At 42.8% G+C, this 12,405-nt stretch overlaps 1 protein-coding gene across 3 annotated transcripts; it reads right to left on the reverse strand.

Moving 5' to 3' along the window:
- LOC139564129 (antizyme inhibitor 1-like) lies at positions 1 to 11,253 on the reverse strand. Of its 3 annotated transcripts, none has more exons than XM_071383348.1 (12): positions 11,130 to 11,253; positions 8,929 to 9,051; positions 7,216 to 7,463; positions 6,530 to 6,703; positions 3,957 to 4,129; positions 3,693 to 3,827; positions 2,788 to 2,869; positions 2,577 to 2,651; positions 2,165 to 2,327; positions 1,864 to 1,979; positions 1,399 to 1,613; positions 1 to 1,099 (listed from the first exon to the last, which is right to left on the reverse strand). In XM_071383348.1, exons 3-12 carry the CDS (start codon positions 7,315 to 7,317, stop codon positions 985 to 987), a joined length of 1,350 nt encoding a protein of 449 aa, XP_071239449.1. In that variant the 5' UTR covers positions 7,318 to 7,463; positions 8,929 to 9,051; positions 11,130 to 11,253; the 3' UTR covers positions 1 to 984. The 3 variants fall into 3 exon arrangements, with proteins under 3 accessions (XP_071239449.1, XP_071239448.1, XP_071239450.1); XM_071383347.1 differs by lacking the exon at positions 11,130 to 11,253 and adding an exon at positions 9,842 to 10,045; XM_071383349.1 differs by lacking the exon at positions 11,130 to 11,253 and adding an exon at positions 9,264 to 9,282.
- Positions 11,254 to 12,405: the final 1,152 nt, after the last annotated feature.

Raw genomic sequence — 12,405 nt, forward strand, 5'->3', positions numbered from 1 at the left:
TTATGATTCAGAGCTTTTATATTAATTTACTTTAGGCAAAACTGGAAACCAATTCACAGACGTTGGACAATTCTTTCCACAGAGACTTGTAGAGGGATTTAAAAAACAAATGAAACATCAATGTTGCATTATGATAATAGTCTCAAGACGGTCTATATTTAGAGTGTGAGCACAAGCTCCCTATCAACGAGATGTTTGATGAATGATATTCTGTAGTCATATTGCTTGAATCAAATAGAGTTCCCCTTCATCTGAGGAACTGTACTGTTATATGCATCCCAAATGACACTATTCCCTAGATAGGGATCTGGTCAAAAGTAGTGCACTATGGGCCCTGTTTAAAAGTAGTGCACTATGGGCCCTGTTTAAAAGTAGTGCACTAAATAAGGAATAGGGTGCCATTTGGGATGCATCATTGGCTACTGTATGCCGCCTTTTAAATACTGACTGATCATAAGTGCCAGGGGATCAGATATTCATAGCACCAAAAAAAACACAAAAAAAACCCATAAATAAACATAAATATGTTTTAGCGAAGCATCCAAAAATGGCTTTAAAACATCAGGTTTTGTTAAAATAAGCAACTGCTCCACTTTGAGTAGGTAGACAATTGAATTTACAAGACTGGCAATGGGAGACATATAGGCAATATAATACATGTTTCAAATATTAACTTTTAAATTCCATTTACTGTATGTAAACTGTAACCACATAGGATACCCACACAGGTGGGAGTTCCATCCCTACAGACTCATCCATTTTATTGCATGTGGAAAAGGAAGGATCATCTATGCTATTCCTTGAGAGAACCAACAACATACTGTATAGGGCTTGACCCCCCCCCCCCCCCAAAAAAAGCTCAATTCCTTATTAAATGAATAATAAAAAGCTTTTAGCCAGCAAGCACCATTCAGTCTTTCCTCCCATTGGAATGTTGACCAGATGAGGTCAGCACAGCAGAGACATGAGATTGGCTCAGCTAGCCTAAGCTGGGACCGACAGGGCTTCATCTGATTGGCCGGAGTGGAGGAAGTAGGGGACCAGAGAAAAGTTCTTCATGCTGATGTCCTGGGTGATACCAGCGTCCTGCATCTCAAACCTGTCAACAACAAAAAACAAAACTTATTGAAAATAACTCATCTTCACTTCAAAGACTACCAAAACAATATAGAAAAAACTAAGTCAATGGCAGCACACAACTGTTAAAATAAAAATCAGTAGGTCCCAAATAAATGAACTGATGTAATTTAATAACACTTTTCCAGATGGTGAAAGCACTTTACATACATTAAATGGGGGAAACTCACCTCAAACAATAAATCAAATCAAATCCTCAACAGCTCCCCATTTCAAACAGTGACAGTGCCAGCCTGACCCTGACATTCGTCTGTCTCTTACCAGTCTCCAGTAGAGATGGTGTAGTAGACGGGGGGTCTGGGTGAATCTGTGAAAGTAGACGGAGGGCCCAGACAATAGGCCCCAGCGTTGTTGAAGATCAGCCAGTCTCCCACACTGAGCTCTGGCAGCAGACACTGATCAACCACCTGGTCCAGCTCATCACCCGACGGACCCCATAGACTGCTGGCAAACACCGGTTCCTCGGACACACCGCTCTGGAACATCCAGGGACACAGAGAGAGTCATTTAGAGAGACTTATGGGCCATGGTTATGAGTAAATAGGGAATAGGGTTTCCATTTGGGATGTAGCCTAATATTCACTCCAGGGTGCTTGAGACAGGAAATTGAATTGAACTGAACTTTTTGTAGTGATGCAAAGTCATGAAAATGCAGAATCATTGCCATTTCATTAGTCATTTTGTTTATTTAGATTGAGTTTACTAAGCCCTGAAGCCAAAACTCACCTTGGGCAGAGCCGGGGCTGGAATCACATTGTCTGCTAGCTTGCTAGTGAACGAGCCGTACACCCCATCATTCATGTAGTACAGGAACTCTGGCTCATCGTTGGGAGACAGTTCATCTGTAAAGTGGTATGGCAGTCAAAAGTCATGAGACAAAAATAGTAGAAAAGGTATGTGCTGGTCTACTGGAGCATCTAGGTCTGCTGAACCACGTTTACTATAGCACTGATTTTGACCAGCCCACCACACCATGGAAGTGCATTTGACTTCATATGCTAGGTATTGAGAAGGTACTGCCACTGACCGTGATTGCCATGAAGATCCCGGGCGCCTACTTCCTTAGCGATGATGTTGACAGCCAGGGTGAAGGAGGAGGACACGTAGTAACTGCCAGGCTCTGCCATGATGGAGACGCCAGACAACGCAGGGAAGTACAGGTCCAACAACGGCCTGACTGCACTGTTAATCTGTTACCAGAGGGGAAAAAAAGTCAGCACCTGCCTAACAGGCATTCAATAGTGTGTTTGTTCAAATTCAAAAAGGAAAGCTGTGTGAAGGCTTTTCTTTGAAAAATACATTACTAGTACAGGCCTGACGTCAGAAAGAGGGTGAAGTGGTTTGTGACCATTGACTGACTGAGTCACGTATTAATTCAGCTGAAGTAATCCATCTAAAATCAGTATTATGTAACGAGCTAACTATTCTACAATAATGACCTGTTTCAGCTGAGTCTCTGAGCCGTTGAATCCACCTCCAATATCCAGGATTGTCATACTGAAGCCAATATCCTCCTGAAAACAACATTAAAGAAAAATACTTGTAAACTTCAAAACAAAATATAATAGGAGGGTGGTTCATATTTCGGGCTGTCTCCTTCACATATTATGCACATTCAAAGTCCCATAACGTAAGCACTAGCTAACTCACCCCCATGTCAAAGACACAGCGAGCGTCAGACACTGCATGGCTGTAGGCCTGAGGGTCGTCACAGGAGCTGGGAATGTGGAACCTGCATCATGGGGATAATGATGACGTCATGAGAATACCAGATAATCAGGGATTGACTGAGGAACATAAACTGAGCAGCCGGGCAAGTTGAGCCTGCTCTGAGGTCACCCAAAGTAATAAAACATTTAATAACTTAATTTAAAACTTATCTGTCTGGTTTATCTCCATTGTTTAAGTGAAAGACGGCCAATTTATGGCAGCCGGGCAGCTTCATTAGGCAGCCTATTATTTATTTTTTAAACTGAATTTCAGTAGCCTGCTTAACTGGAAGCTTAACGTGTGGTCAGCGAGCAGAGCGCTAGCCACTATGTCCTATTGATCTCGGCTGTGAGCTGCACGTTGAAATCTGGAAAATAGAACCAGAACGTAGTTCAGCTCAAGCAGCGCAAACCTCTCGGGGAGCCAGAAAGCTCACACCCAGGGTTCTGTTGAAATTAATACGAGTGTCTCACACTCTGCGGAAGTTATACGTCCAATGTAGCAGGCCCGTAAAACACATTTTTCTACTTCCTCCCTATTGTTAAGTGACCGACAAGTTACGGCAATTTGAGTGTAAACAACTATTTTCACATTTTCGGGCAAGTGACTATATTATTCAGGCAAACAAAAAAATACTGCTGAATTGCCCAATGGTCAATCCCCAATGATACAGTAAACTATTTTCTCCTCAGGGTGAAAATAGTATTGGACAAACAGGCACACAATTCTGCTGCACACATACAGTTTAATTTATTAGCACATAATTAAAAGACAAAAGAGAAAAACTTAGAATATAATAATGAACTCTGACTGGAGAGGAAGGGTGGCGTTGCAGAAGGACTCACCTGACCCCCACCACCTGCAGGCCCAGTTCCTTGGCCCTCTCCAGCAGGTGCCTACAGTCCTTCAGCTTGGAGCCAAACGTCATGCCCATCTCCTCACCCTCGCTGGAAGCCTCTGTGGCCACCTCCAGCAGCAGTCTGAGCAGAGACGAGGGAGATTATCGTTTTTAGGGATTTCATATCTATAGCCATTGTAGTTGTATTGTAGAGAGTATGAAATATAGACTTTTAAAATAACAGTTTAATAACAGTTACATGGACACCTACTTGGCACGGGGATGGCAGCGAGCGATCTTGCGTAGCTCGACCTCGTTGTCACACACCAGGAAGTCGATGCCGTTCTTAGCTGCGTACTTGATCTGGGAGAGCTGTTTACACACACCGCTGTAGATAATGTCTTCAGAGGGAACGCCATAGCCCTGCACAAGCTCCAACTCATACTGAAAAGACACAAAACCAACAACGTTGATATTAAAAATCAAATCAAATCAAATTTTATTAGTCACATACACATGGTTAGCAGATGTTAATGCGAGTGTAGCGAAATGCTTGTGCTTCTAGTTCCGACAATGCAGTAATAACCAACAGTAATCTAACCTAACAATTCCACACTACTACCTTACACACACACACAAGTGTAAGGGATAAAGAATATGTACATAAAGATATATGGATGAGTGGTGGTACAGAACGGCATGGCAGATGCAGTAGATGGTATAGAGTACGGTATATACATATGAGATGAGTACTGTAGGGTATGTAAACATAAAGTGGCATAGTTTAAAGTGGCTAGTGGTACATGTATTGCATAAAGATGGCAAGATGCAGTAGATGATATAGAGTACAGTATATATACATATGAGATGGGTAATGTAGGGTATGTAAACATTGTATTAAGTGGCATTGCTTAAAGTGGCTAGTGGTACATTTTTACATAATTTCCATCAATTCCCATTTTTAAAGTGGCTGGAGTTGAGTCAGTATGTTGGCAGCGGCCGCTAAATGTTAGTGGTGGCTGTTTAACAGTCTGATGGCCTTGAGATAGAAGCTGTTTTTCAGTCTCTCGGTCCCTGCTTTGATGCACCTGTACTGACCTCGCCTTCTGGATGATAGCGGGGTGAACAGGCAGTGGCTTGGGTGGTTGTTGTCCTTGATGATCTTTATGGCCTTCCTGTGACATCGGGTGGTGTAGGTGTCCTGGAGGGCAGGTAGTTTGCCCCTGGTGATGCGTTCTGCAGACCTCACTACCCTCTGGAGAGCCTTACGGTTGTGGGCGGAGCAGTTGCCGTACCAGGCGGTGATACAGCCCGACAGGATGCTCTCGATTGTGCATCTGTAGAAGTTTGTGAGTGCTTTTGGTGACAAGCCGAATTTCTTCAGCCTCCTGAGGTTGAAGAGGCGCTGCTGCGCCTTCTTCACAACGCTGTCTGTGTGGGTGGACCAGTTCAGTTTGTCCGTGATGTGTACACCGAGGAACTTAAAACTTTCCACCTTCTCCACTACTGACCCGTCGATGTGGATAGGGGGGTGCTCCCTCTGCTGTTTCCTGAAGTCCACAATCATCTCCTTTGTTTTGTTGACGTTGAGTATGAGGTTATTTTCCTGACACCACACTCCGAGGGCCCTCACCTCCTCCCTGTAGGCCGTCTCGTCGTTGTTGGTGATCAAGCCTACCACTGTAGTGTCATCCGCAAACTTGATGATTGAGTTGGAGGCGTGCATGGCCACGCAGTCGTGGGTGAACAGGGAGTACAGGAGAGGGCTCAGAACGCACCCTTGTGGGGCCCCAGTGTTGAGGATCAGCGGGGTGGAGATGTTGTTACCTACCCTCACCACCTGGGGGCGGCCCGTCAGGAAGTCCAGGACCCAGTTGCACAGGGCGGGGTCGAGACCCAGGGTCTCGAGCTTGATGACGAGTTTGGAGGGTACTATGGTGTTAAATGCTGAGCTGTAATCGATGAACAGCATTCTCACATGGGTATTCCTCTTGTCCAGATGGGTTAGGGCAGTGTGCAGTGTGGTTGCGATTGCGTCGTCTGTGGACCTATTGGGTCGGTAAGCAAATTGGAGTGGGTCTAGGGTGTCCGGTAGGGTGGAGGTGATATGGTCCTTGACTAGTCTCTCAAAGCACTTCATGATGACGGAAGTGAGTGCTACGGGGCGGTAGTCGTTTAGCTCAGTTACCTTAGCTTTCTTGGGAACAGGAACAATGGTGGCCCTCTTGAAGCATGTGGGAACAGCAGACTGGGATAAGGATTGATTGAATATGTCCGTAAACACACCAGCCAGCTGGTCTGCGCATGCTCTGAGGACGCGGCTGGGAATGCCGTCTGGGCCTGCAGCCTTGCGAGGGTTAACACGTTTAAATGTTTTACTCACCTCGGCTGCAGTGAAGGAGAGCCCGCAGGTTTTGGTAGGGGGCCGTGTCAGTGGCACTGTATTGTCCTCAAAGCGGGCAAAAAAGTTGTTTAGCCTGTCTGGGAGCAAGACATCTCTAAGTAGTACAGCTCTAAGTAGTGAAGGAGCCATGATTGTGGCGAGACATTTCTCCACTAGATGGCACTCCTTCCTATTTTCTGTGAGTAGAGGCCAGTCGAATTATGAAGCAGTTATAAAGCAGTAGTTGGCCCAACAAAACGATCCTAAACAGAGCTGTGAGAAGCTGCAACTTATGTAAGCCATGAATCTATAAAATGTATTTAACTGAAAAACACATCCTAAAACTGTGGAAAAGGAGCCGTGAATTAATCTACACTAAAATGCAATTTGATCTGGACAGGTTGTTTGTTATGCTATTACAGTGTTATAACAGTAGTAGTGGGAGAGAGCGCTGCAGGCACCTTGCTGGTGCAGATGAAGCCAGTGCCGAGAGCAGCTAGGATCTCAATGACAGCCAAGCTGCTGTTGGCTTGGACAGCGTAGAAGGGACGCATCTGGGGCATGTGGGTTCGCCAGCGAACATGTTGCCTCATAAGGACCCCCAAGTCTGCCACAAAGAACGCATTCTTCTCAGCCTGAGGGAGGAAAAACATGACACGACAGGTTTACTGGCTGTTTGGCATGCTATGATGTCATTCACCTGTATCTGTCAAGTACACAATGACTGATTATTCTTACTGTCATCCAACACCATACAATTACATAAGAGCGATCCGCAACCTTATTTTTCCACTGGTGTGAATTGAAAGCATATAGAGCGTGGTCACCGGGCGCAATGACTCATTAACCGGTCAACCTTATTTTTCCACTGGTGTGAATTGAAAGCATATAGAGCGTGGTCACCGGGCGCAATGACTCATTAACCGGTCACTTCAACCAAGTGAGAAGAGACTGGCACACAGTTTTACAAAGCAACATTGTATTTGTCACATCCTCAATCAATTTATTTATGTGCTGATTGCTAGAATTTATCAATCTATTTCTGGATTAGGCAATCAACTAATCTCATTTCCATGGGCACAACTTCGATACGCTATAAAGTAGCAGGTATTTTAATGTACAGAGAATGTCTCTATACAGTACTTACCAATGTTTGTTCATAAATATGATTCTCAACCACGTCGCTGAGGGCCGTGGCTCCCTCCAGCAGGGCGACGGAGTAGTTTGGTTCGTCAGCTAGTCCCTTCATCTCAACTGTTGTCCGCTAATCTGCCAGTCATAAAGAATTATGCCTGGGTGAAGTGGTCGCTCTCTGAGCCCCTGGGTGAAGTGGTCGCTCTCTGAGCCCCTGGGTGAAGTGGTCGCTCTCTGAGCCCTTAGATAGTATGCAGCAAACTGGAAAACACAGGAAGAGAGGCAGCGTGAAATATAGCCCTAACTATTGAAGTGGATGGGGAAAATTAGATCCATTTACATTACATTTACATTTAAATCATTTAGCAGACGCTCTTATCCAGAGCGACTTACAAATTGGTGCATTCACCTTATGATATCCAGTGGAACAACCACTTTACCATAGTGCATCTAACTCTACAACACCATACAATTACAATTGTAATGATTAGATCCATCTAATCATTACAAAAATGGGGGGAAATAGGTAATTATTTGACAGAAAAAGGCAAAAGCAGTTGTTCTACTTTTCTCTAAATGTTACACTTAGTTTGACCAGTTAAGCCTTTAGGATGTTTTCCGGCTGTGAACCAAGATATTTGTGAGGGCAGCCAATAAGAGGTCTCGGTGGAAATCATGTTATGGGGCTGTGTATGGGAAGCCCTGGGTGTCTGGACAGCCACTGTGAAAACAAGATCTCTGGGGCATGGAGTTTGTTTACCTTACCATCAATTACTCCCGAGAATTAGGATTAATCCCACTGGCAGTGACCCATAAAGGTTTCTTTTGATGGCATTATCTGCGTACACTACCAGCGGCATGGGATGTCAGATCTCTGCATTCAATAATGTTACATAACACGTCAGTCTGTAGAGCATTGTGTGCCTGGGTCTGGCCCAGATGTGCACTGTGTGTGTGCGGTGACACAATGTCTGGTTGGTTGGCCTCAGACTGCAATGTCTGACGGCTGGACTGGACCAGAACACTGTCTGTGATCAGAGAGGTGCAGTGTCGCACAGCCAGGTTGGACTATTGTGATCATAAGGGTGCTGTGTATACCTGTCTCTGTTCTGTGGCTGGGAGCCTCGTATTGGCAGTTCAAAAACACAGAAACAGCTTCATGATAGCAAGCTGGAACAGCTCTAAGAAACAGGCCAGCTGTGGCATGAATAAAACAACATCTCAGCAGTCTGAAAACACTGACAGCAACCCACTACAATTAACACAAAAGATCAAAGGTCACAAATTATGGTCTCTTTTTGGTTGATGGACAAAAACGTTTGTGCAACTTTGAAAAATGCTTAACTCTACAGACCACCAACTTCACTGGGGCAAAGACCTGGGAGGAAATAAAAGCATATCACAAATCTAACAGTAGGCTTACAACATGACATACACAAAGAAATCATCATATTTAGGTTACAGGTGAAGATGGGAAACATTGTGTTACAACTATGACTCATAGCTGAGTGGCCCCTCCTCTCTGTTACTGGATCTAACCAGTCACCAGTAAAAACAGGGACAGAGAGCATCAGATAAAAGTAGCCCAACACTATGCTATTGTTATTACAACAGTCACCACAAGGACATGGACAACCTGTCCATAGTATTTTATATTTATTATGATCTAAGAGGCTAAACTGAACCGAGATCATTACTTCTCCTATGCGACCTGATGTCTACTCACATGGACGAGTTAGGAGATGAAACTCCCCCGCTATCAGCTAGGATCCCAAGGTGGCTCGGCGTTGAAGTCGAACGGCTCTCGGCGGAGAGCCGCCCCTAAGCCCTCTGGGTAGTAATTGTACACCTGCACAGAAGACAAGATACAGTTGAGTCAAGAGGAAAGAGAGGCAAAGTTGGCTCTGAGGATTCGATGAGATCAAATTAAATATTGAATGGAAAAGGAAGACATAGGTTAATTGATTGTTAGGGACTGGTGGTTGTCATAGCTATAACAGGTGTGAAATTTACTTTTACATTTAAGTCATTTAGCAGACGCTCTTATCCAGAGCGACTTACAAAAATTCTCTTCAGGTTGTTATGGTTGTCATCTCAAATCATTATTTCTCAATTTTGAATGAATGCAAGTGCCACGTTGTACCTTATGTTGTCGAATATGTTAAATGTTAACTAAATTCCAACCTCAACTAAATAGCTATTGATTGTACCACTGTTGTGTTTCCAAAATAACAACACTGAAATTTCAAAACAAACCGTCCATAGCTAGCTAGCCAGCTAACTTACATTACATGCCAACTCAGCAGGCGAACATTAGCTAACCCTGTGTGATAAATGGCTGTAAATAAGACTCCCGAGTGCTAGAAACACTGATAACGTTAAAGTAATCGTAGCTAATGTTAATTATCTAGCTAGCACAGTTGGCTAGCTAGCTAGTTATGATAATTTCTAGTAAACTAAAATAGCTAGCTAAATAACTTTGATGAATGACGACAATAATGACAGTCAGTCGTTAGCTAGTTCGTTCATTGCCTAACTAACTAACGTAGCTAGCTGCGGCTAACTCCAGCTACTTTCCCTCCTTAAACAGTTAACGTTAACCACTTACCTAGCAAGCTAGCTAGCTAGTAGGTACTTACGCGAGAATAAGACCCAATATTTGGGGTGGATCGTTTTTTCCTTTTAGGTGGAATTTTCAAAGAGTGGCGGGGGCACTATAGGAAAGAAAAAATGCCATCAAAGCCGAGGTGCAGATCGAAATTTGAAGCTAAATCGAACCCTTTCGTAGCTACGCAGCGAACAAAACTGCCGAAGTCAAGAGCGAGAAAGAACACAGATAGAACAATGAGACAGATATTTCACTGGAGGTATAAATGTGAAGCGTTCGCTTGGCGTTTCCACTCACTACCAAATTTGGTAGTGAGAGGAAGCCCAGTGGCCAGCAGTGGGAGAAGATGGAAAGAAATGGATCTTGGTCGAAATTCTGCAAAAGTTCTTATCGATTAACATTTGATCCCAATACATTTTTCTGTTCCCAAAACTAAAATCTGTTTTGTAGACTAAGTTTTGTAGACTTTGCCCTTTGTCAAAACATTTTTTTTAAATCGCGTTGTTTATAAGGAGCGCAAATGCGAGTTGAGTTATTCCATTCACGCACTTCACACAGTAGGCGTTCCCTAACGGAAATATGCAGATGTTAGAACAGGCAAATAGGATCTCGCTAGCTCGTGCTTGGCTCTGCCCACCTCCTTGCTTGTTCTGCCTACTATGACTCATTTGTTCCTGTTGGAAACGATAGGCCGTGGTATATCTTGGTTTGCTTATAAAAATCTTTGGAAAAAAGGGGGATGACGTCAGATAGGCGGGGTTTTCGAGCTGTCAAAGCAAATGCGACTGATAGGTTGTCTGGCTTGTATTTTAATTCTAAGCGTTATTGTCTTTTCCTCATGTGTGATATCTAGTTGTTGTGATCAAATTATTTACAATTATACCTATGCTATTGATATGCTGAGAATTATGTTTAATCAAACTCATATTATTTATAAAAAACTTTTTTTTTTTTATTAAATGAACGATCTAGAGATCGATTATTGAAAATAACTCATAAATGCCTCATGAGCTTAGTTCAACTGCCATATCCTATCATAACCCAAAATATAAGCTTCTCGACCACATTTTTTTGTAAACAATGTAACTGTAAACAAACACTGTATAGCCTCAAATGGTCAGACCATTTCATCCATAACTCTGTCTATGAATTTGATTTCTCCAGCCCCATTCCTCAGCTATTTACCAAAACAGTGGCGGGATAGGTGGATTATTATTGTTTGAAACGCAGATTGCCCCTTTAATATTATATTAAACTATTGCCAGAATATACTACTACGGTTCTGAGAATGTAACGTCTCAATCAGATAGTATTGTTACCTTGGTTAAGTCTTCATGCTTTTTCCCATGGCACCACGATAACTGTAAAATGTCGTCCACAAATTGTCACTGGTACTCCTCTCTTGTATTCTGGAAACACATGCTTCAAGTTCAACAGCGTGAAATCAGGTTGCATGTGTGTGTTTTTTTTTAAAACAAACTCAGCCTCTTGATTTCCACGACGTTCACGTTGCCTCTTGATTTCCTCGACGTTCACGTTGCCTTGTCTGCGGAGAGTTTGTGAAGTTTTGCTTCCCTCTGAAAACGCAAAGGGGTATATTTCCCACAGACGAATTTACACGTCACCCTTCTTGCCAATTGGTGGAGAAGGAGGTCTATTCCAAATTGGAAAAACTAAATTAATTTAATTTCAGCCAGGGGGACTGGGTACCTGCAAATTGATTCATTTGACAGTTTTTTTTTATTCCCCCGTTGACTGTTGTATCATTGACAACTTGGTTATGTAGGTAATATTACATTTTGTTGTGATGTATTTTTTTATTTTTTTTTACAGACAATGGATTAATAGAGTAATTAGTGTAGTCATCAGGGATCTGTCTGAACAGCCAGCCAGACTATCCTAAAACTTGACAATGAGTGTTGAAATTAAATATATGGATAACTGTGCCTAATATTTTCCTGAAGTCAAACATTAAATTGCAATTCAAACTGTAATAATGTACATATTTTTTTTATAGCTAAGAACAATTATGATACTAATATTATTGGTCCCATATGATCCTCAATTGGCCCTGATCACTTTGTATTTAGCCTGCAAAGGACCAAATATGATTTAAATTCCTTATTATATAATGATGGAGTAAGTTTAGGACATGCACTTAGCTCCTATGAATAGCCACCGGTACATAGCTTATGTGCAAAGTCCAAACCCACACATGTGGCCTGTTTATCTTAGATAGACGGTGGTTAGAGGAGTGTGAACTCATAATGTCAGATGAGCTATGGGTATTGGTAAGGGAACAATACACAATGGTTATGTTTGTTTTGCTCAAACACAAGTTTCTTGGCCAATTGTCAAGACTTGAAAGTGAAAGTTTATCATATGGACCACAACACAAAAGAATCTGTTCCGAGCTTTGTGTCTGTTCTCCAAGACTGTAGATGAGGGTATGCATTGAGTCTAATCATAATCACAAATAGCATCTAAAGTGGCTTCCAGAAAAACATAATGTTTAATTTTATTGTTGTGATCATAATAGCCCGGAACACTGAGCATACTTGCTGTCGTAGTGTGTACCGCCCACAGTGAGTGAAA

The sequence above is a fragment of the Salvelinus alpinus genome, chromosome 35, assembly GCF_045679555.1.
Source record: "Salvelinus alpinus chromosome 35, SLU_Salpinus.1, whole genome shotgun sequence".
In the NCBI taxonomy this organism is placed as follows: Eukaryota; Metazoa; Chordata; class Actinopteri; order Salmoniformes; family Salmonidae; genus Salvelinus; species Salvelinus alpinus.